Source organism: Elephantulus edwardii, unplaced genomic scaffold, assembly GCF_000299155.1.
Source record: "Elephantulus edwardii isolate Elephantulus edwardi_28Jun2011 unplaced genomic scaffold, EleEdw1.0 scaffold00103, whole genome shotgun sequence".
Classification (NCBI taxonomy): Eukaryota; Metazoa; Chordata; class Mammalia; order Macroscelidea; family Macroscelididae; genus Elephantulus; species Elephantulus edwardii.
This window is the reverse complement of record NW_006399853.1, coordinates 4229193-4254868: the sequence shown is the minus strand read 5'-3', so window position 1 is coordinate 4254868 and position 25676 is coordinate 4229193. Positions and strand designations below refer to the sequence as shown.

General features: G+C 48.4%; 1 protein-coding gene across 1 annotated transcript in view; it reads right to left on the bottom strand.

The window, feature by feature from the left end:
- Positions 1 to 208: 208 nt before the first annotated feature.
- The window catches only part of MAPK4 (mitogen-activated protein kinase 4), a 50890-nt gene continuing 25422 nt past the window's right edge, over positions 209 to 25676 (bottom strand). The window contains exons 2-5 of the mRNA XM_006891709.1: positions 11619 to 11763; positions 9249 to 9410; positions 5577 to 5777; positions 209 to 927 (exon numbers count right to left, since the gene is read on the bottom strand). Coding sequence (XP_006891771.1) covers positions 209 to 927; positions 5577 to 5777; positions 9249 to 9410; positions 11619 to 11763 — 1227 coding nt within the window. The remainder of the gene's footprint in view (positions 928 to 5576; positions 5778 to 9248; positions 9411 to 11618; positions 11764 to 25676) is intronic.

The following is a 25676-nucleotide window of genomic DNA, read 5'->3' as shown; positions in this document are numbered from 1 at the left end:
GTTATTAAGGCAGTTTAGGAAATGGACATTCCTCTCTCTCCCAGGATCCTTCACTGGTTCTGCGGACCCCAAGGCAGCAGAGGGGCAGGAGGAGTGGTGGAGGCGCCAGGGCAGCTGTCCCCAGGTGCCAGGCTCAGCTTGCAGGAGGAAAGCGCACGTCCCTGGAGCTGGGGGGCCAGTCCCAGGGCCTGCAGCCCCCGCTGGAGCCTCACCACCGTTCTTTGGAGAAAGCCTCACTCTGTACGAGCTCGCCTGGGTGCTCGGGGATGCACGCGCCATTGAGGTCTCCCAGCCTGTTGTCTGGCAGGTCCTCTGGCTTGGTGCAGAGCTTGAGCGCGCGTGAGATGAACACGTCCAGGTCGAATTGGGGGCTGGCGCCCCCGTCGCCGGGGGCCTGATGGCTCGGGGGCGAGGCGGCCAGGCGGCGCTCGGGGCCATCGAGAGGCGGGCTGGCGTGCTCGTGCTCGGGGCCACCGCCCTGCGTGCTCTTGACCCACTGGGCGATCTCCAGGAAGAGGCTGGCCGGTTCCTCGTCGCGCGCCACCGCGTCCGGCGCCACCGCGGCCGTGGGGGACGCGCCGGCCGTCTGCTTCCAGTGCGACAGGTCGAGGATGAGCTTGGGCTCCGAGTAGTGGTGCGGCTTGCTGTCGCGCCACAGCAGCTTGTCCAGGTAGGACGGCGAGCCCACCTTGTAGTCGCAGGAGCGGCCGTAGTCCACCTCGAAGGCGCGCTCCATGGACGAGTGCGACTGCTCCAGGAAGCGCTCCGAGCTGCTCTGTGAGTCCTTGCGCGGGTCCACCTGCGCCTCCTCGGCCCCGGGCGCAGAGCCTGCGCGCGGGTCCCGCTGCACCTCGCTGGCGTCCTGGCACCGGTCGGGCCGCCACTCCAGGTCCGATGACAGGCTCACAGGGTACCTGAAAGGGCACGGACAGTCAGCGATTAGTTCAGCACAAGGGGTATTCCTACGGGGGGGGGGCAAAGTCCCCACCCCCTAATTGCCATCCCCCTGACAGGTAAGCTTTCCAGTCCTTGCTTCCCCTCCCCCGCAAGGTGGCAGAAGGACTCCCACTGGGGACATGATCCCAGAAGAACAGTTAGGTTTCTTTTGATGCCATTCAACCCAAGGATATAAGGAGGATAACACAGCCTAAGCAATCCTTCCATTGCATTTCCTCTCCCCAGTGCCCAGGGCAATCTTAAATTCTCCTTCCCAGCAGCCAAGTTCAAGGTGAACACAGATCTGAGCTGCCTTCCTCATCTTGTCAGGGCACCTTTCACATTTGCCATTCTGAGCTTATGTCCTCTTGTACTTCTTTGCACAGGGGGGCAGGAATGTCATGCCAACTCCACCCCCCCCCTTTGGTCAGCCTCTGGATGTCTATCACTTGGGGAAGGATCAAGGACAATAGAAAATGATCAGTGGTGGCCCCTTCAAGTGGTGTCCAGGCCACGTGCGGCACTTGTTATAGATAAACCTCTGCATTCTGCACAAAACCTACTATGTTCATCATGTTTGGGAGGGTGGAGGGATGGCACAGGAGAGAAAGACCCTCGATGAGATGGATCGATTCTGTGAGTGGAGTGGTGGGAATGAGTGTTTGAGACAGCGACGTTGGCACAGGATAGGATGGCGTTTAGGGCTCTTGTACATAGGTTCACTATGAGTCACAAGCGACTTGATGGCACACAACAACAACAACAACTGTGTTCTGGAGCTCTGTCTGGGGGGCTGAGTGGTAAGGAGTTTCACTGCCAACACAAAGGCATGCAGTTCAAATCTGCCAGCAGCCATCTGCTCTGTGGGAGAAAGATGGACAATCTCCTTGCTTGTGATTAACTGTCTGAAAACCTGCTGGAGGGTGGGTGGACTATGAGTCGGTTCTGACTCGACGTACGTATTAACAGCTATGATCTAGTGTCAATTATGTTCTACGGTCTCACCACCACGGGAGAGAGCAAACAGGAGGTTACCTTTTAGTTAATCCACTAGTAATAAAGTGTTCCACCACTTCTGGGGTGCACACAGATCGCCTGGTACCTTGTGAAAATGTGGCTTCTGACTCAGTAGGCTGTGTCTTTGACAAGTGCCCAGGGGGATGCCCACGCTGCTGGGCACCAGCACATCATGTGGGCAGCACAGTGCATAGCAAGGCTCCTGTGGGTGCTGCCCCGCCCCCAGATGCAAATCAGCATCACACAGGGAGTACAAAGGAAGGGCCCTGCTTGCCCACACCCGAACTTGGAGTCTGTCCGGCCAGGTAGGGACCTGTATCAGCATGTGTTTAAACCTTCCAGGTTTTAAGGGACATCCCAGGCTGTGAACCCCAACCTTTGAGGATCTGTCTGGATGCTTCATAGCACCCCCAGGAATATGAAAGGCAAGTGGGGCCTGCAGATCCAAGAAAGATGCCCTGCGAGAGGTCAAAAGTCGTGGGGATTTGGGCTTCCTGTGGGCTGCTCTGGAGCTGAGCAAATCAGTCACCTCTTTTTGTGGGGCCCTGACTGTCCCTAGAGGACAGCAGAATGGACTCAGTGGGTTTCCAAGGCTATAATCTTTATAGAACCAGACGGCCACCTCTTTCTCCCATAGCTCAGCTGGTGGGCTTGAACTACCCACCTCTTAGTTAGCAGTTGAGTGCTTTAAATCACTGACACTAGAATGCCTAGCCAGCAGCAAACGAAGGGCAGATGGGCTGTCAGCTCGGGCCGAGCCCTCGCTCCTGTGCCAGGAGGGGCTATAGGGAGCCTAGGGGAGGTGCCAGCCAGCAGCCGGCTGATCCCGGAACAGAAGGCTCAGTGGTCACACAGGAAGAACTGAGGGCAGACTGGTCAGCGGCAGTTCCCCTGGATGTGGGCTGAGGCACTGGAGGCTCCTACTGACCATCTCCAACTGAAGCCAGCAGAGCAGGGATCACTCCTCGAGGTGAACGTGTCCTCTAATTGGGGTGTCTTCAACTGTGAAGAACCTGTGCAGATCCAACCCTTCTCTGGCCCCCATCAATGTCACATGCCAATTATGTGTGGTCTTCACAGCAACTCTGCGGAGTTCTTGCTCTGTCTCCCGCTTTACAGATGAGGACACTGTGGTCTGAAGCCTGTAGGAAGGTGCTTATCTTCTCCTGAAACCCCGCCTCCCCCTCTCACAGGCGTGCCACGTTGGAGGGCATCACAGTTGGTGGGTGGTAGCCAAACAAACTCTCCTGCAGGTTTTCCTGACACCGACCTGAGCCACCGCCGTGACATGCACAGACGGGACCTTCCAGAGCCAAGGCTCTGTGTCCTCAAATGTTGTGGAGTGGACTGGGGGGCCCTGCAGGGGACTGGGGGGCCCTGCAGGGGACTGGGGGGCACTGCAGGGGACTGGGGGGCACTGCAGGGACCACAGCCAAAGAGGTCTCGTGTAAGGCAGCAGCAGAGAAGTGTGATCGTTAATCTCTATTTGCCGCCAGCTGGTGAGAACAGAACCGGCAACAAACCAACAGACCTGTCCAAAAATAGCAACGCTGCCCTGGTCCTCCCTCCACTACTCCCGGTGCCTCCTTATCTGAAAACCATCATCAGTCATGTGACCGTTTGAACAGAAGAAGCTGCTCATCTGTCACTTACGCAACTAGTTGTCACTTCCCACGGAACTGGGACTCCCACGTGGGCCCCCTCAGAGTCCTAGCTTGCTGAGCTGCTATTTCTAAACCAGCAGCTCCCAGCGCTGCCTCCCAGGACTCACAGATGGGGAATGCCCCAGACACAAGCCGCTGCAGCAAAGAACAGCAACCGAAAGGGAGTGAAGGGACCAGTCTTTGCCTGGACAGAGACTGTATCTGCTTCCTGGAACAGTGTTGAGAAGGATTTTGAGGCTGGGTCTATTTTGGCAGGAAAGACTCCTGAAACTGACGAACAGTGTCAGGCACAGATCTGGGTTGAGGAGAGCCCCAGGTGGGTCAGGAATTACCTGTGTGACCTGGGTGCAATCTCTTAACCTCTCTGCTCTCAAGCTTCCTCACATGTAAATGTTTAATCATGTTAACAGAGCTTCTCTTAACAGCTTGGGGTGCACATGATGTGACATGAGGGAAAGCGTTGTGTAGTGGGAGTGCTGCATTTTTTTTTTCTTGCTTTGCAATGTTGCAGTTTATTTTTTGAGGGCAAATTCTCAGCCTGCTAGACATGGTCTCTTTCAGTGGGCATCTCTAAAGCTCTATACAATTGTTGCTAGTTGCCACGGCGTGGATTTGAACTCATAGTGGCCCTGTGTGTTACAGAGCAGAACTGCCCTGCAGAGTCTTCACGGCCATGATTTTAACAGAAGAAACTGTGGCGGAGCAATGGTTAACTATTTGTCTGTGACCTGGAAGGTTGGTGGTTTGAATCCACCTGTAGCTCTGCTCCTGCAAAGATCATACTCTGGGAAACCCTCTGGGGCTGTTCTACTCTGTTCTCTGGGGTCTGTCACAGAGTTAGAATCAACTTGAGACGAGTTGTTTTCTTTCTTATAGACCAACACCCTTGGTACCAGCAGTCAAGAGAGCAAAAAGACTTATTGCATTTGGGAGGTCTGTGGTCAGGGACCTCTCCAAAGTACTGAGCAGCAGTGATGCCAGTGTAAAGACTAAGGCGCACATGATTCAAACCATAGTCCTTTCAACCACTTGCTATGCATCTGAGAAAGAGCTGGACAATGAACAAGGATGACAGAAGAATTATTGATGTCTGAATTATGGTGTTGGAGGAGAGTCGTAAATATCCCATACACAGTCGAAAGAACAAACAAATATGTCTCGGTGAGAGTGTAGCCTGAGTGCTCCTGAGAGGCAGTGATGGCTTTGACTCATATTCTGCGCATATTGTTAGGAGGGGCTATTCCTTGGAGAGGGACATCATGCTTGGGAAGGTGGAGAGGCAGTGCAAGAGAGGATGACCGCCAATGAGAGAGACGGACACAGAGACCGTACAGAGGGGCTCCGGTGTGTCAGAGATGATGAGGACGACACAGGATAGGACAAGCTTCAGATCAGCAACCACCCCCTGGGCAGTGGGTTTGGTTTTTGGTATCATAGTGATGAGGCCTGGTGGCACAATAATTAAAGAGCTTGTGTGATTGCTAACCAAATGATCAGTGGTTTGAATTAACCACAGCAAGGGGAGTGAGGTGGCTTCTGTAAAGATGGAAGCACTTCGGAAATCCTAAGGCACAATTCTGCTCTGTCCTGTGGGGTTATCATGAGTTGGAATTGACTTGAGGGCAGTGCGTTTGGTTCTGGGTTATACACAGTAGGTGCTCATTAAATGCTTGCCCCGTGTTGTATTTAGCTCTGTGGTCAGTCACTATGGCGGTGAGGAAGCTGCTGGTCGCTGGACCACACACCAGCCCTTGATCTACATATGTAGGGATGCAGTTGGGCACACGTGGGGTTTGGCCATCCAATAGAAGTGTCTGGTGACAAGACAGAGAAAGGCAGAATGCAAAGCTGAGGAAAGTGTCCAGTGAGCCTCTGGAAGGCAGAAGGGAAGGTCCCAGAGGACCAGAGGCCAAACGCTAACGGGAGGGCAGAGGACGTGAGCGGGGCCCCAAGCGCACCTGTCCCAGTTGGAGAGCTGGCTCTGGGTGGAGGCCATCAGCAGGATGTCGTCTATCTCATCCTCGATGCGGAAGGGATGCTGTGAGGTGGGCTCATCCTCGGGGCACGAGTAGGGGCTCATGTAGGGGTGCTGCAGCCCCATCTCGGCCGTTAAGCGATCCATGGGGTTAAAGGTCAGAATCTTCTCCAGAAAGTCAATGGCTGTGGGAAGCAGGACACACAGGTCATTCGTTGCCCCTTGTCAAGCTGAGGATGAGACTCTCAGCGTGGTGGCAGTCCCTGGTGCTTGAAGTTCTGTTTGCAAAGTGAGTTTTAAGCCATGATTTAAAAGTCTCAAACCCCACATCATTGCCATGTAGTCAAAACTGACTCATAGTTGACTCTCCAGCAGGTTTTCTGAAGCTGTAAATTGCATGATGGGAGATTCCCTATTTTTTCCCCTCACATTCACTGGTGGATTCGAACTGCCAGAGTGTGCTGCCTTCGGGTTGACAATGTGACTCCCTGTGGACCACACACACCATCAGGGCTCAAAAAGAGTTGTTGTAGCTAAGTGTCACCATGTTGAGTCTGACTGATAGTGACCCCAAGAACAACAGATCTGAACCCTGTCCATCCTGTGCCATCCTCATCATCTCTGTCACACTTGCGCCCACAGCTCCAGTCACTGTGTTAATCCATCTCATCGAGGGTCTTCCTCTCTTTCACCAACTCTCCACCTTTTCGAGCACGATATCCCTCTCCACGGACTAGCCTCTTCTAGAAACCTTTTGAACTTCACAGATCAATGTCTAACAGAGTAAAGAAAATGACATGCCCAAGGCCCCACTGTAAGTTCAAGGAGGTCTGGAGCGAAAACTTTGACTCAGGTTGGGTTTGCTAATGACAGCATCAAACAAGGATTTAATGTAGGTGCTGACAGGGCAGGTGATCCTGGGGAGCCAGAGGTGGGGGGCAAGCCAAAACAGGGTGGCTGAAGAGCAGCTGGGCACCTGGGGTTCAGTCCCACTGGGGTCTCAGGGAGACAGTGGAAAGCACACCTCACAGGTGGCTCTCCCTTGAGGGGTGAGGAAGTGGGGTATTTATACACCCACTCCTCTTAATCCTAGTGGTAAAAAGAGTCGATGCAAACCCAAAGGCAGGTGGTTTGAATCTACCATCTGCTCTACAGGAGAAGGATGAGCAATTTCCTCCCCTGCCGTTTACTGCCTCTGAAAACCCTCTCTCTGCAGGGTCAGTGATGAGTCAGTTCCAACTTGACGGCACACAACCACCACCACCACCACCACCACCACCAGGTTGAGAGCTGCTGGGTTTGGATGGGAATGCCCCTAAGAAAGCCCTGAGGGGCCAGGAGTCCTGGTCCTGCCCTAAAAAAAGCCTCCGGGATGGGGCCCTGCTGGCCCAGAACTCCAACTTAAAAGTCTTTCTGCCCTGTGCCATCCCAGGAGGTTTGAAATCACAGGCTTGATGTTCAAAACACATCACAGTCAGGCACAGCCTCCTCTGACGCCCCCCACTGTGTAATACTTTAGTGTCTAGATTGGTGAGCAGTGGTGGGCAGCTGGGACCTGGGGAAAGGCAGGGGACACGAAGAAGCACTGTATGGTGGCTACTGGCCAACCAGCATCAGAGTATGCAAAGATTTCAGCAGCTGTTGTTGTTATGTACTGTGGAGTCAGAACTGACTCAGAGCTGACCCTCCAGTGGGTTTTCAGAGGTCTTAAATCATGTGAGAGCAGCCGGGGGGGATTCAAACTGAGTACCTTTGTGTTGACAACTCCTCACCACTAATGCACCAGAGGTTGTTAGTCTCTGCTCCACAGTCCTTTCCACATTAGCACTTGTTTCCTCTGGGTTAGGGTAGGGACACCCACCTGCCTGTGAGCTCTGTCCTGGGTTATCGCCAACATAGAGACTTCCATCAATTCTCAGTGTGGGATCCTAGAGGCCCCGTGAGATCAGGACTTGGCTAATCGTGTGACAGTCCAAACAGAAACGGAGAAATCCAGGTGGGCCTGGGTGCAGCTAACCTGCCCCTCCAACCGGCCCTGGAGGAGAAGCCATCAATCTTTCTAAGATGCCCTCCCACCTGTAGAAGAATTCACCAAAGATCCAGGAAACTACGGCCTCGGAGGTGGCCTCCCAGGAGAGCAGAGAGCTGCCTGTCACCCTAGATGGAAGGTCTGGATAAGCAGAAGGACCACTGGCTACCCTGCCCCTGGGTGTCCAGGGTCCAAGGTTGAGGACCCGAAAGGTCAGCCTCAAAGTTCTCAGGATCTAGAAGAATCGGCTCCCCCAGTGCAGAGCCCAGCTCCACATCTTTCCCTGAGCGGGTTCAGGCCCCTCTCAGGGCCCCTCATTTTGACCCCTCGGCCCCACCCACTATCCTGGAAGTTTTGCTAACACATTGACAAAGCCACTGCCCCTTGCTATGTCAGCACCGTCACCCTACGAGCTGATGACATCTTGAAATCTTTTCACGTTGACTGGCCATCAGTCTCCCAAGTGTTCCTTCTCCCTTGGATATCTTACCTCTGCCTTGTCACCTGAAGACCACGACCTGATTAGGGTCACTGTTCGAGGCTGGAGAATGGGGACTAAAGTTGATACACTGAGAAGGAGAAGCAAACCTGGCTTCAGAGGACATCTGGCCAGCTACAAGATCATGTCCAAACTCATCAGCCGGGCAGATGAAGCTCTGCAGCTGTCCACCCTACTCACCTCTCCACCCTCAGGTCCCTCAAGCAGCCTGGGACTCATCCTGCTGATGAAAACCCTCGCCAGCTGTCACGGCTCACCTGAGCCCTGGCCACATTCCTGTCCCCTCCTGCACACCAGGAGCTCTCGCTGCCCCCCACCCATGTCCCTTAATATTCCAACATTAACCTTTTCATGGATATTCTCCGCCTTCCTAGCTAGACCAGACTCTTCCTTATGTCTCTGACTTTCTCTGGTGGTCTAGTGGTGAGGAGTTGTGCTGCCAATCCGAAGGAACTGTGTTCAAATCCATCAGTTTTTCCTTAGAAGGAAGATGAGCAGTCTCCTTCCATGTGATTTACAGCCTCTGAGGGTCAGAGATGAGTTAATTCTGACTTGATGGCACGTAACAAAACGTAACAGCACCGTTCTCTCCGCCTTCAGCGGCTTCGTAAATGTGTCTCGTGTTGGGAATGACAGAGACTTTTACAGCTCCTATCTCACTTAACCCTTCCAGCCACCCCACGTGATAGGTACTATTACAACCATTTCACAGTTAAGGAAATTGAGGTTCAGAATTTTGGTACCTGGCTCAAGGCAGCACAGCTAAGTCACTGAAGAACTGGGAACTGAACCTGGGTCTCTCTACTTCGTAAAGCTCATGTTCTTGGTACATTATCAAGTCTTCCAAGGAAGAAATCAGTAAGGAGGGATGAGACAGAGAAGAAGGCAAGAGAGAAAGAGGCAGAGAGGGGGCTAGTAGCAGGAGGCAGTGTAGGAAAGGCCACTAAAAGGCTGTCTCCGTGGTTGTTGAATGACCAAACTCCAGAGTGGATGTGGCTATGGTTAAGGCTCTAGGCCAAGGGCCCCTCAACTCCCACATCCAAGGTCTATGCCACTCTCTTCAGAGCGGAGACCTGCCTGCCTCCAGCCCGCTCGGTGTGCAGCCTGTCGAGCAGCACCTCCACTGACCTTCACTGTCCACTTCGGGGAGCAGCTTGCGAAGAGGCCTCTTCACCTCCCAGGTGCTGCTGACGAAGGAAGGCATCACCTTGAGCAGCTCGTCCTTGTCCTCCTCCCGGATCACAGGGATGGTCTCCAGGATCAGCTGCATCTGTTCCAGCTCGTGAGCCCCTGGGAGACAAACGTGTGCTGATGAGCGCTGCATACGGCCTGCCTGAGACAGGCCACGTGGAGCAGATGACAGGGCCCACTGGGCTGGGCACCAGAGGACCAGCGTTCGGGTCTTCAATCTGCCACCAGCTTGTTGTGTGACTGCAGCAGGTATCTTGCTGTCTCTGGGGCTTACTTCACCAAATACAGAAAGAAGGGGTTGAATCTGGTCATCTCCGAGGCTCTGCCCATTCCCCTGACATCCTGTGACTCTGATGAGACAGTCTGATTTGGACTGAGTCAGCCAGAGCTGAAGAGATGGCTTTAGTGTCGCCAAGTGTGCACATTCCCTTATACCTCTCTGTGCATGCTCAACTGGACCAGGAGTCTGGGAGTCCTGGGTGCTTCTGCCCCGCGGAGGGGCAGTGGGAGACCTAGAGGCCAGGATAATAGGGCAGGCAGCCAGGACAGCCACACAGCCTAGGCGGCACATAGATGGGGAGGCCGGGACGCTGGCACCAGAGTCCTCAGTGTGGGGAGTGAAGAGGACACTGGTGGGTGTCAGCTCACAGAAAATGAGGCAGGACACGGAGAGGCCATCTGGCTGGTATGTGTCACAGGAAAGTGCTGGGTTCTAAACAGCAAAGCAGCAGTGGTGGGTGAGCAGGGTGTGGGCTTGCAGCCTCCGCAAAGGCAGCTGAAGGAGGGGTGCATGGAACAGCACTGGGGTAAAGACAGGCTTGGGAGGGTTGAGGGGCTGTGCAGAGGAAGCAGGGCCAGTGTAGGTGAGAGACCATTGAGGAGGGCTGGCTGGAGGGCTGGGAGGAAGGCTGAGAAGGGGCAGGAGGGGCTCATGGCTCATGCTATAGGGTGGGGGCCATCAATCTGGGTTGCTAGCTTCAGTGCAGAGGGATGGGAAGAGAAAAAGAAATGAGAGTGAGTACAGATTTCTCACCCTAGCAAAAGGAGAGAGAAAAAGAGAGGAGAAGGATTATGAAGGACAGTGGGTCACAAACACTATAACTCACTCCCTGGGGGAGTTGGGTTTTGAAGGTTCATTAGGAGTTTTCCAGGTTGAGAAGGGGCCATGTGCCAGACCGAAGAACAGCTATTGATTTATTTGGAAAGCAGTGGTGATATAATAGCAGGACAGGGACTTAGGGACAGGGAGAGAGAGGAGGAGTCTGAAAATGTAAGGTGACTCACCCTAGTAACAATAGCAAAGTTCAACAGAGCAGCAAACAACAAATACTGGCAAGGTTATGGAGAGACTGGCAGCCGTATTCACTGCTGGTGGGAGTGTAAAATGGTGCAACCACTATGGAAGGTCATTTGGTGCTTTCTCAAAAGGTTGGAAATAGAAATACCATTTGACCCAGCAATTGCACTGCTGGTAATACACCCTGAAAACCCCAGAACTGAAACCCAAACAGATGTATGCACACCCATGCTTACTGCTAGGTTAATCACAATAGCAAAGTGGTGGTAACAACACAAACATCCATCAACAAATGAATGGATAGAAAACGATAGTATATTCACAGAGTGGAATACTACACAGCACTGAAAAATTATGAACTCATAAACTATTACACAACATGAGTGAGCCTGGAGGACATGGTGCTGAGTGAAATGTCTCAGTCTCAAAAGGACAAATACTATGTATGAATTAGGCGTGACATGGGGGTCGGGAGGAGAATTGGAAAAGAATGGATAGATAATGAACACTGTATTGGAACAGATGAGGGAAGGAATGTTTAAAAGGAATATATGATTAGGCATTATATGTATGACAACAGTCCAGAGAAAGAGGTACATTACAAAGAGGACTGGAGGAGGGGTTGGGAAAGGGGGGGGGAAGAGTAAATCGTGCAAAAACGAATGAATGAAAATTCAACTTTTCTGCAAACTTTTTGTTAAAATCATAATTAAAAGAAAGAGTGTAATGTAAAAAAAAAAGAAAGTGTAGGGTGAGCAGTTTTAGTCTTCAATCTCAAGGTGCTTTGGCACAAAGAGTTTCTTGATTTCAAAAGTTCTGTGCTCAAAAGGCAATTTTATCCCCTCCGGTATTTTGCCTGAAATTATAAGAGACATCAAAGTGGTGCCCTTAGATCTACACGGGGAATTTCCGAACGAGGTTGGCACATGAGCGTGGTTTTTGCACTCAGCTCTCCCTTTTCCGTAAAAGGACACCGTGAGAGAAGGAAAGTGGGACAGTGAGCAACTCACCAGCAAAGAGCATCCTCCCAGTTAGCATCTCCGCCAGGATGCAGCCGGCGGCCCACATGTCGATGGCTTTGGTGTAATTGTTTGGGGACAGGAGCAGGCGAGGCGAGCGGTACCATTTGGTCACCAACCCTTCCGACAGATAACCCTGAAAGACAAAAATACCTGGTTTTTCCAGTGATTTGCATATACGCGTTGTTAGAGTGCAACTGTGTTCGCCTAACAGACAAGCTGAACTCCCAAACCTTGTACTGTCAATCCATTCTGTTTGGAAATGAAGCTTTTCTTTCGTTCCATTAATTCAGCCATCATTCTCTCACTCACGCGCTGCTGCCAGGCAGAACGGACTCACAGCTGTTCCTCCACTGGGTTTGCAGAGAATGTAAACTGCATGATGGGAGACTGCTCATCTTTGTGGAGCTGCTAGTAGTGGAATCGAACTGCTGCAGAGACGCTGCCTTTGAATTAGCAGCACAATTTCCCACCCACCAAAACCCCTTGCTATAGAGTGACTCGAGCAACCCTCTCTGTAGGGTCTCTGAGATGGGACATCTTTATGGGAGGAGACACCTAATTTTTCCTGTGGAGTAGCTGGTGGATTCAAACCACTGACCTTTTGGTCACAACACGTAATGCACTATGGTACCAGAGTCGCTGCTTACCACCGAGTCAGAACCGATCCACAGCTGACCCTCCAGTCAGTTTTCAAAGGCAGTATTAATCACATGGGAGGAAATTTCCCATCTTTCTCCCATGGAGCAGCTGGAAAATTTGAACTGTGTACCTTTGAGTTACCAGGACATCTCTTAACAAGTAGGCCACCCAAGCTCAGTACCAGAGTAGAGTGGCTTATAAAAGGAAAAAACCAGCGAGAGGGAGAGAACATCTGAAGAGCCATTTATAAGGCAAGGAACATCAAAGAACACCGAGGAATGCCCGGGGCTACAAATGAGGAAACAGTTGACCCTGGAGTCTATGCTTTCAGGCGTCCAGCCTCCAAAATTGTGAGACAATGTCTTTTATTCAAAACCACTCACTTTGCAGTATTTTGCTACAGCAGCCCTAGGGACTAAGACTTCTCCCTCCCTTCCACGTGGCAATAGGCCCCTTCGCTCTCCTTCCTTTCCTGCTGTTGGCAGGAGGGAGTCCCTATAAGGATAGAGACTGGACTTGCTTTGTGGTGTTCTCAAGCTTTGGGAGAGAAATCTTTTCAGGTTCTGGGGTTCTTCTCTGTAGAGGGAGACCCAGGATAATAGGACCTCAGCTTGATATAACTGCACTCATGTAGTAAGAAGAGAGATATACACACGCCATGCTCAAGTTCATTACTGCCATTGACAATGTAATTACAAAAAATGTCATCTACTCAGGGACTGAATTTCAGAAGTAGCAATAAACTTGAAATCATGCGCTGGGTATTACTAATTGCTTTGGTGATTATAAGAATTAATACCACTATGAAACCAAACGTCAGGCATCTGCTGAGAATAGATAAGGCCATTTCCCCCACGGATGCAGGTAAAAGGCATATGCATACAGATGCAGCCCTAAAAGTCACAGTTGAATCAGCTGTTGGTGGTCCAGAGGATTAGGAGAATTTGACACGGTATCTTTTGGGGGCATAGATGCTTCAGGTGGTTTCAGCCGCTGCTCAGTGGTTTGGGCTTGTGATCTGGGATGGAATCCCTCACTCCAGCTCATCCCCTCACTCCAGCACTCCATGATGATACAGGTGTTTGAGCACAGTTAGACAAACATAACCAGGAAATAGAGACATTGTTTTCTACATCCTTCAGAAAGCTGGCCCGGCAGGGAAACTTGAGAGACATCCACCTGGAATGCCTGGAATGGCTTCCCTGACGTGAGAAAGCGGACCCACGAGGGGTCAGGGAGGGACAGTTAAGACAGGACCGGACTGGACGCAGTTCGAGATTCCAGGGATGACTTCATATATATATATAAAATCACCCAACAAAACCAACCTATTAAGAAGCCCAAGCATCAGTGCATCTTTGATCAGTGGATCTGAAGTCTCTCCATTTGCTGAGCAAAGATTTAAGCATCTAAACCCTCCTGAGCACCCTGAATTATGATGCCACTTTTGTTGCCCCGATGACACACAGTTCTCCAGAGTAGGAGCCCCAAACTGGCACCAGGGTGGAAAGAGGAGGATAGGAAGACATTCCTAAGATGAAGAGGCAGCACTAACCAGGTCCTCAGCTGAGAACTCCATGCTCCAACCCAAATAAATGTATGCGATGTGTCAAGCTGGTTCCTTCTCCTCTCGCCTGCAATGCACATTCCAGTAATGGGGGTTCTCTATCCATCCTACCTCACACCCAGGCCAGCTTCCTCTGGGAAACGCCAGACTCCCTGGGATGGTGGGGTTACACCCTCTCTCAGGTGTTTCATTACCTCCTGTATCATTATGCTTGCTTTACTTCTCTATAGCAGTCCTCACCTGCACCCGCTCCCTCACAGACAACAAATGAACTGTGTTCACAACTATTTCTGCATTACCCAGCACTTGGGCTGCCCCTAGGACAAATTCAAGCAGCCCTGACAAACAGAGAAATAGAAGGCGGCACGAATAAGATTGTTCTCACAAGGTGTGAACCCTTTTGAAATCAGACACCTCCTGCAGTGACCACTGACAATCTTCTCTGACATTCTTGACTTGCTGACAAATTCCTTGTCCCGCTCTCAAAGGTGGGAGACAAGTTTATGCTCCAAAGAGGAGTAACAAATGTCATTTTTCTGAAGTCAGATGTACAGGATTTACTTTTTAAGGACAAATATTGCATGAGACTATGATTCTAAAAAGTAACAAAAAGGCTCTTCAAGTCCACAAAAATGCTTTTTAAAGGTCACTGGGAGGACGGGAGGGAAAAGGGAAGTAAATCATTAATTTGAGGATTGTTATTGTGTGTAGTTGAGTTGGAAATTACTCATAGCTGACTCTCCAGCAGGTTTTCCGAGGCTGTGAACTGCACAGGAGGAGACTGCTCATTGGTAGATTTGAACTAAGTACCTTTGGGTTGGCAGCACAGGTCCTTAACCACTATGCCACTAGAGCTCCCTCAGGTCCAGAAACTCATTCCTCTGAGGCGTTTGGCTAGGGCTAAAGATTTTCACAACTTAGTCCCCTCCTCCCCAAATGCTCTATATTCCTGGACATGTGTACAGCATATATGTAAATACATATGTATTTCTGTCAAATCTATATTAGTTAATGGTTATTGTACCTAAGGGCTTAGGTGCACTGAGTATTAACTTTTCTACAATGTCATCTGAGCGGAATCACAGTTTGTGACCCTTTTGAGTCTGGCTTCTTTCATTTAGCAAAATGCACCCAAGATTTACCCGGGTTGCTGTGTAGTTGGTTAAGAAATAAAGGTTGATTCTTAAAAGCCCAGCAATAAGTCAAGCAAGCTACAGAAGTCCCCTTCCCGATGGGCTGGCTAGAAATCAAGAATGACCTGAATTTGTTTTCCTGGTGAGATTAATGTGCAAAGTCTAAAGCAAAGCGAACCCCCAAGGGAGGTGACGTCAAGGGAATTTTCCTTGATACATACACGGACAGTCTTTTATGAAATGGAATACCTTGTAATTAATAAATGCCTATTTATCTGCAGAGTCTAGGGCTGGAGAGAAACAGGGACACCTGGGAGCTTCCTTCTCAAACACCTGCCCTAGAAAAAAAAAAAAGATGTTTGTTTGGGTAAGGCTGCCCCAGGCCAGAAGGACTAGGCCATGCTGTGAAGGCCATAAGAAAGGTTATCCTGACTCTTCAGTACCTTTGATCACCAACCATGGACCTGCTGGGTTTTTGTTAACCTCTAGCTGCTTCCCTATGATGTGACCACCGGCCAAGGCCAACACGCAAGAGGTAGGACCAGAGCTGTCCCTTCCCTCCTGCCATCTTGGTGGTCCCATCAGAGAAGCTGGCTCCAGAGGGGCCACCAGGAGGCAGCTGGACCAGGCTTCCTTCCTAAACTTCTTCAAGAAGACCGTTTTTTGCTGTTGCTCAATTCTTAGTTCCAACCAAGTCATTGTGTTGCCCTTTGTGGAACAGGCGATGGGAGGCTTTGACTTTGAAAGTAACAGAGATGTTTGGGAAATAATCTGGTAGCACCAGCCCTGTGAAAAGGATAATCAGGGCCCTCCCCACTGCTCCAGAGGAAAGGTGTAATTAAAGGGCTGCATTATCTCTGCAGAAGAAATCGGAACCTGCTCCTGTCCCAGCTGTCTGCCGGGGAGTTCTGAACCAGCTCCATCAGATTTGCTCTGGAAGGTAGGTCCCAGCTCTGCCCTGAAGCCACACCTCCCTGCTTGTCCGCTCTACTCCTTACCTGTCCACCATCTCTAAAACCGCGGCACCAGCCTGACCCTGTGTCTGGGAGGAGAAAAGCTGGGGGGAGGGAAGACATAACCAAGGGAAAAAAAAAAGCATTTGATAATGTATCTATTCCTCCCTCAGGGTATCGTGGAATTACGCAGGAAGAAACCCACAAAAATAAAACTCCAAAAATCCAGTCAACTACAGGTTATTTTTTTGTGTGTATACCATCAAATCGGATCTGACTGGTACAGGAGAAGATAGCCCCTCCTCTTCCAGCAGAGCATCTGGTGGATTCAAACCACAAACCTCTGGAATTGCTGGATCAACCTTTCAGGTAGCAGCTCATCAAGGTAACCCTCTATACCACTCAGGGATTCCATAACACAGATAGCCAACATTTTCCGGAACCCTAATTATGTTGATTAGCACGTCTCATCCTTCTAACAACCCTATGTTGTGAGGCTTTATTATAACTTCATAGTGGGGAAATGGAGGCATGGAAGAGGAAATGACATATCGGGTTTTCAGTAGCACAACCAGGATTTGATCCCATCTTTGAATCAAACATGAGGCTTTGTTCTTGTTGTTGTGAGCTGTCGAGTCAGAACTGACCCATAGGTGACCCTCCACCTGATTTGCAGAGGCAGTAAATCACACGGCAGGAGATTGGTCATCCATCTCCCATGGAGCTGCTGGTGGATTTGAAACATGTGCCTTCGGGATTACAGTGCAGTTTCCTGCCATTAGGCCACATGAGGCTTTTCTTTTTGTCATGAGAGATGTCTAAGGCTATCAGTGCCGTCCAGGGTGGGAGAACAGACAGAGTCATGCAGAGAGAAGACAACATCTCCCCAACCTGGCTGCTGGCCCCAAGCTTAGCTTCTCAAACTGGGATATACAGTCGCAGCCACTTGGGGTCTCTGCTGATGAAGTACTGATTCTGTTTGCCCATCCAACAAGGTGGTGCTGATGCTGCAGGTCAGAGGACCCAACCTGCAAAATCCCGGAGAACCTTCAGCATCCTCGGCCCAGAGAACTTATGATCCACCTTGTTAGTGGGTCAAGCAGATTTCTCAGATGAGCAGCTGTCTGACCTATAATCAGGGTTAATTCTTTCTCTACAGACACTCATCAGAAGATCATTTAGAAAACAACGTCCTCCCAGAGGCCCAGTTTAACCAGAAATAGATGGCCTCCCTCTCTTCAGTCTTCGCCCTTGGAAGGCATGCCTCTTATTTGTGTCAATAAACTTACCAGGTGTATTAGAATCCTTTATAAAAATGAGTACCACCACAGTCAAATATCCTTTCTTGTTGTCGATTCCAAATTCATGAAACTCATTCTCATGAAAATGTAAAGCTAGGAATCTCCCACATTGGACACACAATCTTAAAAGCCCAACCTTCCCTCAAGGATAAGCCATGCTGACACACTTGTTTGTGCAACGACAATAAACAAGGGTGAGTAGAGACTACAGGCAAAGCAGCCTCACTAAGGGGGCCCAGCTTCTACCACTCCCACCAGCAGAAGGTGCTGACGCCTCACGTCAACTCCATAGACCCGTGCCAACTCAATACGTGTTGAGGCGAGCCCAGGCATGTTAGAGCAGATCTGTGCCCCAGAACGTTGTCAGTGGCTGGTTTGGGGAAGCAGATCACCAGGCCTTTCTTCCAAGGCATCACTGGGTTGGGGGGCTCAATTCCCGAATCTCCAACTTTTCAATTAGTAGACAAGCATGTTAGCCACCTGCACCACCTTGGCACTCCTTATAAACCTCTGAGACACCTTCAACGGTGACCAGCTGCCCCCTTTTCTCAGCTCTTCCACTCCTCCACACCACGTTCCAGGGATCCTGTCCAGTGAAATTTATCATCTCCTCCACATTTTCATGGAAACCAACCAAGTTCTTACTGGCCTGGAGGCCTTGCAGGAGGTCCTGCATCATGCACTCACTTCCTCTTTCTTCTAAACAATAGGACTGTGGGAGCGATGGAGCTGTCCTTTCTGAAAACATTTGGTTGAAATGTGGTTGTTTTCTCATTTAGCTAGAGCTCATTGTACCAAATAAGACTTGGACACTGTCTTCATGGGTTAAAATAAAGAACTCTAGACCTCTGTGAAATTCAAAGACATGACAAAATGTTTCATTTATTCAGAGATGTACCAGGATGTCTGTTTTGATGTTGACATCATCACCAAGAATAGTGGCTGAGCTGGCTAGAGACGTGATTGGAGGTGAGACTCAGTTTGGCTTCTCTAGCCTCATTTTTCCTTCGTCTTTGTCCTGCTGCAGGATTTGCTCATTCTCCTCTGCGCAGCATTAAGTCTGAATTTCTGGGCCGGGGGACCCAGGCCTCAGCCATTTATAAAACTCCCCGCATAATTTGTAGCCACATTTGAAAACGAGGGTCATATCGTTTTTAGTTCATTTGCTTTGCAAAGGTAAGCAGTGTCTTCTCTGTTCCCCAATTAGTTTAGGTTTCCATTTTTAGCTCCCTTGAAGAGAAAGTTTTGAGATGAACTCTTGAGAAAACATCGAAGGCAGGTTGACACAGCGAAAAGAAACCTTTACTGGAAAATAGCCAATCATAACAAAGTTAACATGTATTGAGGCCTTGCTGTGTGCCAGGCACTGTGGCAAGTGCTGCTTTATGCACTGTTGTGTACTGTAGAGTTGGAACTGACCACAGCTGACCCTCTGGAGGGTTTTCAGAGGCAGTTAATCGCAAGGGAGGAGCCTGCCCATCCTTCTCCCATGGAGCAGCTCAAACCGCATGCCTTCGGGACTGCAGCACAGCTTCTTGCCACTAGGCCACCAGAGCTCCTTTATATATTAGCACATTCAATTATCAAAATGATCCCATGGGGAAAAAGGCAAAGAGAGGTTAATAACTTGACCAAGGTCAAATTAGCTAATAATTAGCAGAACCGAGTTTGATCCCAGTAGTGAACAAAATAAAATTGATGTAATCAGAGAGTTTATATTTTCATAGGAAAGACAGCTAACTAAACCAGGGCTTTCAACTAGTTCATGCCGGTTCTTGAGGCATTCACTGTAGAAGAACAAAGACTATACAGCCTTCAAAATGGGTTACATCTCAAAATCAAGAAAACAAAAATCCTCAATACTATACCAGTAGCAAAGTCATGATAGAAGGAGAAAAGATTGAAGTTGCCAACAATTTTATCATACTTGAATCCTCAACCAACACACATGGTAGCAGCAGTAAAGAAATCAAAAGATGTGTCACATCTGGAAAAAGTGCTGTCAAGAAGTTCTCCAAAGTGCTAAAGAGCAAGGATGTCAGTTTAAAGACTAAGGTGCACCTGATTCAAGCCACGGTATTTTCAATTGCTTCCTGTGCATCTGGAAGTTGGGCAATGCATGAGGATGACAGCAGACTCAATGACTTTGAATTGTGGTGTCGGCAAAGAATACTAAATACCCCAAGAACTTCCAAAAGAACCAACGCGTCTATCTTAGAAGATGTGCAACCAGGACTCTCCTCAGGAGCAAGGATGGTGACATTTGGGTTCACATACTTTATGCATGTTATCCGAAGGGGCCAGTGCTTGGAAAAGGTGAGGGTCAGAGAAAGAGAGACCTTCACCAAGATGGGCTGACACAGTGATTGTGTCAATGGCCTTGAGCGTATCACAGGTGGTGAGGATAGTGGAGGACAGGGCACGGAGTCACTATGAGTTGTTGTTGTCTCGATGGTACCTCACAACAAAACAGTATTTTATATTTATAGACAGACAGATAAGTTGCTGTTAGTGCTTTTAGTCAGAACTGATCCATAGCTGACCATCCAGGGGGTTGTCAGAGATTGTAAGCCACATGGGAGGAGATTTCCCATCTTTCTGCCATGGAGCAGCTGGTGGATTCAAGCCTTTGGGTTGATAGCACAACTCCTTACCACTAGGCCACCAGAGCTCTATAGGTATATATACATACATACACACATACATTTATACACACACACAACCCATGCCGCAGAGGTTCTCAGACAGAAAGATGCAGAAAGAGAAGTAGAGGGAAGCAGCAGGATGAAACAGAAGGAAGAAGCAAAAGAGAAAATCAGAGGGTAGGAGGGAAACAAGGAATCTTCTAAAAGAGCTGTAACGTGAGTGAAGAGCTGTACCACTGAGACAGCAGGAGCCCCAGCAGGATTACAGGGGGTGACAGAGAGCAGGGCCAAGGGGGCCCCATCCTGAGGGATACAGAGGGGCGTCCTGCATGGAAGATGAGAGATTTTGTTCATATACTCCCTGATGCTGAATTGTACTCTGTTACTTCCTTAATAAGGGAACTCTGGTGGCCTGGTGGCCTAGTGACAAGAAGCTGCAATCCCAAAGGCATTCAAGGCCACCAGCTGTCCCACAGGAGAAGCATGGGCAACCTCCTCTCATGTGATTAACTGCCTCTGAAAACCCGCCAGAGGGTCAGCTATGAGTCGGTTCCAACTGTACGGAACAAAACAACACAACTTCCATAATAATCCACTTTCCTGTGAGTGTGGTCTGTGAGTTCTAGGTAGCCACTGCAATGGCTTATTAACCCCTGCCGAGAAGTAGAGTGTCATAGGCGGGACAACTGGTGTCAGAACTGCTGTAAAGGTGGAGAGTGGAGACATGTCTGGCCTCTACCTCATGGGAATTAACTTTGTACTGTTTCTGATTCTCAAAATCCCCCCTCACAAATATGGACAGGATGTAATTCTAGGTACTGCTTGTTTACAGCTCCCTTTCTTCTTTTCTATTCATGCAGAACCATTTAGAAGACAGATGGATCTGGAGGGTGAGAAATAATTTTAGAACACTCAAAGATTGAAACTGTTATTGATTTCATCTTACTTGGATCCATAATCAATACCCTTGGTACCAACAGTAAAGAATTAAGAGATGTATTGTGTGGGAAGTTTACTGCCAAGGACTGCTACAAGTGCTTAGGAGCAATGGTGTCAGTTTAAAGACTAAGGTGCACCCAATTAAAGCCGTAGTCTTTTCAATCACTTACTATGCGTCTAAGAATTGATGGTGAATAAAGACAAAAGAAGAAAAACCAGTGCCTTTGGGTTATGATGTTGTAGAAGAGTAATGAACTTGGACTGCCAAAAGAACAGAAAGACAAGGATGGAGAAGCTTCATCTCATATATATTTTTGGCATGTTGTTGGGATCAGCTATTCCTTGGAAAGGTGGAGAGTCGGTGAAAAAGAGGAAGACCCTAACTAGAAGGATTGATATAGTTACTACAGCAATGAGCTCAAGTGTGTCAGAGATGTGATGAAGATGGCACCGGATAAGATCGGGCTCAAATCTGCTGTTCACTGGGTTGTTGTGAGTGGTAGTGGACTCAACGGTACCTAACCACAAAAGCAAACCACTCAATTATGCAGATGGATGTGGGAGGGGCCTAGGATGAAGCCTAGTGGAGCTACCGGAAGGTGGTGGTGGTGGTGGTGTGTGAACCAACGCACAGCTGACCATCCAGCCACTTTTCAGAAGCAGTTCAGCACATCCTTCCCGGGGCCCCCCCCCCCCCCCCCCCCCCCCCCGCCCCCGCGGACCTGCTGGTAGATTTGAACCGCATGCCTTTGGGATTGCACCACAGCTTCTTATCACTAGGCCAATAGTGATCCTTATCTGAAAGTATTATGAGTCCCAGTCTCAAGAGGTGGCCTGAGAAGGGTGGAGCATCTTGGTCAGTTCCAGGCTCCCCTTCAAGGAAAATCGCTGACCAGGGCCCCACCCATGTGCATAGGAAGGAGCTGCCTGAACATGACTGATTGTTCTGAGAAGCACCTTCCTCATGGAGGCCATTCACGAGTCACTTACTAGGTCTATTTATTGTGAAAGGGGATCTCAGGGAGTGGCTAAGTTAGATGTTTTATAAGCCATAGTCCCAGGATTCCACAACTCTCAGACAAGAAAGTCTGGTTTGTTAGGGTTTTTTGTTTAATTTCCTGATTTGGAATGTGGTTTACTGTTAGTTTCCTCTCATTCTCGTACCTTCTTTTGTGATCCAGACAGGGCGGGTGGTACCGTGGCTGAGCACCATCTAGTTCTTCCGGTTCAGGCTGGTGGAAGCTGTGGTTCACGTGGTCCTGTGGATTCACTGTTTCCTTTAGTTTTCAATTTTCTTTACTTTTTTTTTGCATGTGAGAAGAAATCAACAGTATCTCAAATGTTATGTGCTGTCGAGTCACTTGCAACTCACAGCGACCCTATGTACAACAGCCCTAAACTCTGCTCTGTCCTGTACCAATCACACTGCCTCTGATACTCCCATCCCGATTACCCCAGTCATTGAATTAATCCACCTCATAGAGGGCCTTCCCCTCCTGTGCTGTCCTTCCACCCTCCCAAGCATGATGTCCCTCTCCAAGGACTGGTCCCTCCTTACATGTCCAAAGTATGTCAAACGAAGCCCCAGAATGCTTGCCTCCAAGGAGCAGCCCGGTTTAACCCTCTCCAAGATGAATCTGTTTGTTTTCCTAGCAGTCCATGGTACCCTCAATACTCTTCTCCAGCACGACATCTCTATGCAAAAGCATATGAGATCCCAGCTGCTACTCAGCAAAGTAAAATGCAGACTCTTGTTTATTTATTGAAGTTCAGAGAGTTTCCAGAGCCATGTTTAGGAAGTGGACGCCACTCCTGTTTCCACAACAACTCAGCAAAGAGTAGACTCTTGTTTTTGTGAACTGTATGCCTATTGTCCCATGAGAATATGATCCAAGGCCCTTACACTCAGGGACTCTGTCCATCAAGGTTCTGGTTGTGACTAAGAAGTTTGCTTCTTTTTGCCTCCCAAATGTTCTAATATACCTCAAACCAAACCTGCCATCAGATTAACTCCAGCACACAATGACCCTCAGAGGGTTCCCAAGGAGATAATCTGTCCTGAAAGATTCTCTTTTGGAGAAGCTGGTGCTTTCAAACTATTGACCTTTTAGTTAGTGGTGCAAGATGCAAGGGAGTTCTGGTGGCCTAGTGGCAAGAAGCTACACTGCAATCCTGAAGGCACATGATTCGAAGCCACCGGCTGCTCCGTGGGAGAAAGACAGGCAATCTCCTCATGTGTGATTAAATGTCTTTGAAAAGCCCCAGAGGGTCAGCTATGTGTCGGTTCTAACTCTACGGTACACAATAACAACAGTGCAAGATGCAACTCTCTATGCCACCAGAATCGTCCTGGCTACATTAGCAACACATACAAACATGCGTGTATAAGGTAAAGCTCAGAGGTATTGTTGGTTCAGTTTGAGACTATTTGAATCAAGTGAATATTGCAATAAAGTCAGTCACCTGGATTTTTTGTTTCCCATTGCGTACAGAAGCTATACTGTAATCTATTAACTGTGTAATATCATTATGGGAAAGGGTGAATTTTTTTTTTTTGCCAATGCCGACTATATTTCAAGTCGTCACGGAAAAGTTTTCAATTAGCAATAATCGCGCCTCGGATAGACCTCATTGGCTATGATATTGCCACTGCGCAAAGCTGGGGTGAAATATTTTTAAAACTTCCTCATTTGTGACACAGAGACATGAAAGAAACACTGTTGGAAAAATGGCATGGAAAGACTTGCTCGAGGTGAGGCTGCCACCAACTTTCAATTTGTTAAATACACAGAATCTGAGAAACACTATAAAGCGAAGTGCCAGAAAAAGGAAGCGTGCGGTGGAGAAACTCTCTCGGAACTCCACACGCTCCGTGCATCCCCAGAGGCTGCCTCCCTCACACCTGTGCAGCTTGGCGTCTCAGGAACATTGGTTGGCAATTGGCAACGCAACTGCAGCAAATTACAAATGCTAAAAAGCTGGCAACTACCGCGAACACCATAAAACTCACAAAGAGAACATTTTTACTAATCAGCCGCTTGGCAAACTTCGTAATCCACCTTACCTACGTGAATTTACTGCAGAGTCTCTGAGCTTCGGTTTTGTAATAATAAGTTTACAATCTTTTTCTTTTCACAGAACAGAAATGTAATTCAACCTTTGAAAGATAATGGAAGAGATGGCCGCGGCTCTCCTTGGCTGTTGATAGAATGGGCAGTCTGTATGGTTGATAGATTTTTTTATAAAAACTTTTGCTCGTCTTAAATTTCTTTCAGTTTTAAAACTGAGATCTTATTTGATACCATTTATTTTTTAAAAATTGCTTTAGAAGCTTCTCTAACCTTTAAAGGTAGTTACTGGCCACATCGTCTTTCCGAGGAACAGCTGTTGGATATGATCTGCAGGCCTACTGGTTAACAGCTCAGCATCTACCCACTGCACCACCAAGACTCCTTTTTGAAATTTTCTGCATTATTGCCAAATTTGACAAAAATCTCTGTTAAGTATTCTTTTTCATAGGAGATGCAAGAGTTGGGGGATATTTCAAGTTTTCTTACATGGTAAATGATACTTCTCAGTCACTGAGTTGGTGACAATCATTAACCAGACTGTGGAGAATGTCCTGTCACATAATAAGGTTGGTAAGTGGGCCTGCTTCATTGCGTCACGATAAGCCCCGTGTCAATTCAGTGGCAGGCGGTTCGAATCCACCAGTTGTTCCTTGGGAGAAAGATGAGCAATCTTCTCCCGTCTGATGTACAGCTTCGTCCACTCCTAGAGGGAAGCTCTGAGATGGTTCTGAGTTCATGGCAAAAAGATCTATAGATTAAACATGGTAAGGAGCCCTGGTGGTGTGGTGGATTAAGCACTGGGTTGCCAACCAAATGTCTGGCAGTTCGAACCCAACACTCGGGAGAATGAGGAGGGAGGCAGTCTGTGTACATAAATATTTACAGTCCTGGAAATTATGGGCACTTCCATCCAACTCTGCTTGTAGATTACTGTGAGTTTGGATCAACTTGATGCCAGTGGGTTTGGGTTTTAAGCCAATTATTATAAATGGCATTTGTTCATACATTTAAAATTGTTTTCTGCTTTCAGCAGGCATATGGAGATGATGTTTTTTTTTATTAAATATTGACCTTATAGTCAGTAACATTGCTAACATCGTCGATGAAGCATATTAACTTGTCTGTAGATTGCAGCTTTATTTAGACAATCAAATCACCTGTGAATAATAAAACCTGTCTTAATTTCCTCACCAGGCACACTAATGCAGTGAGGAACAGAAATGCTGATGGTGGATAATCTTACTAGACTCCAAGTTTTAAAGAAAAAAGATCTAAACATTTCACCGTGAAGTTCAACGTTACTGAAGATTTTTGATAATGTCCATTTTTGGCTAAAGAAATTGTGTTGAATTTTCTAAAACTGCTTTTTCTACATCTGCTGGGATGATTGTGCATTCATTTCCCTCCCCATCTAATCTTGTTCAGATAAATCGAAATAATAGATTTTTTTTAAATGTTAAACCAAGTTCATATTTCTGGGATGAGCTCATTTTGATCTGATGATATTATTAGTACAGATATTGCTGAATTCGGTTTGCCATTATTATGTGCAGAGATTCTGCAATTATGTTGATGTGTAAGACTTGTAATTTTTCTTTCCCACCTCTCCCTTGTCTGATGTTTGTATCAGCTTATAGTATGAAGACACAGCCTCACTATCCTTGAGAAAAGTTTCATTAAGATCAGAATTGCCATTTAAGAATCTGGCTGAAGTTGTTTCTAAAACTATTGGGTCTAGTGGATTTCTCTTGAGATTTTAACTACTGATTTAAGTTCCTTAATAGTTACCAAATTCTGA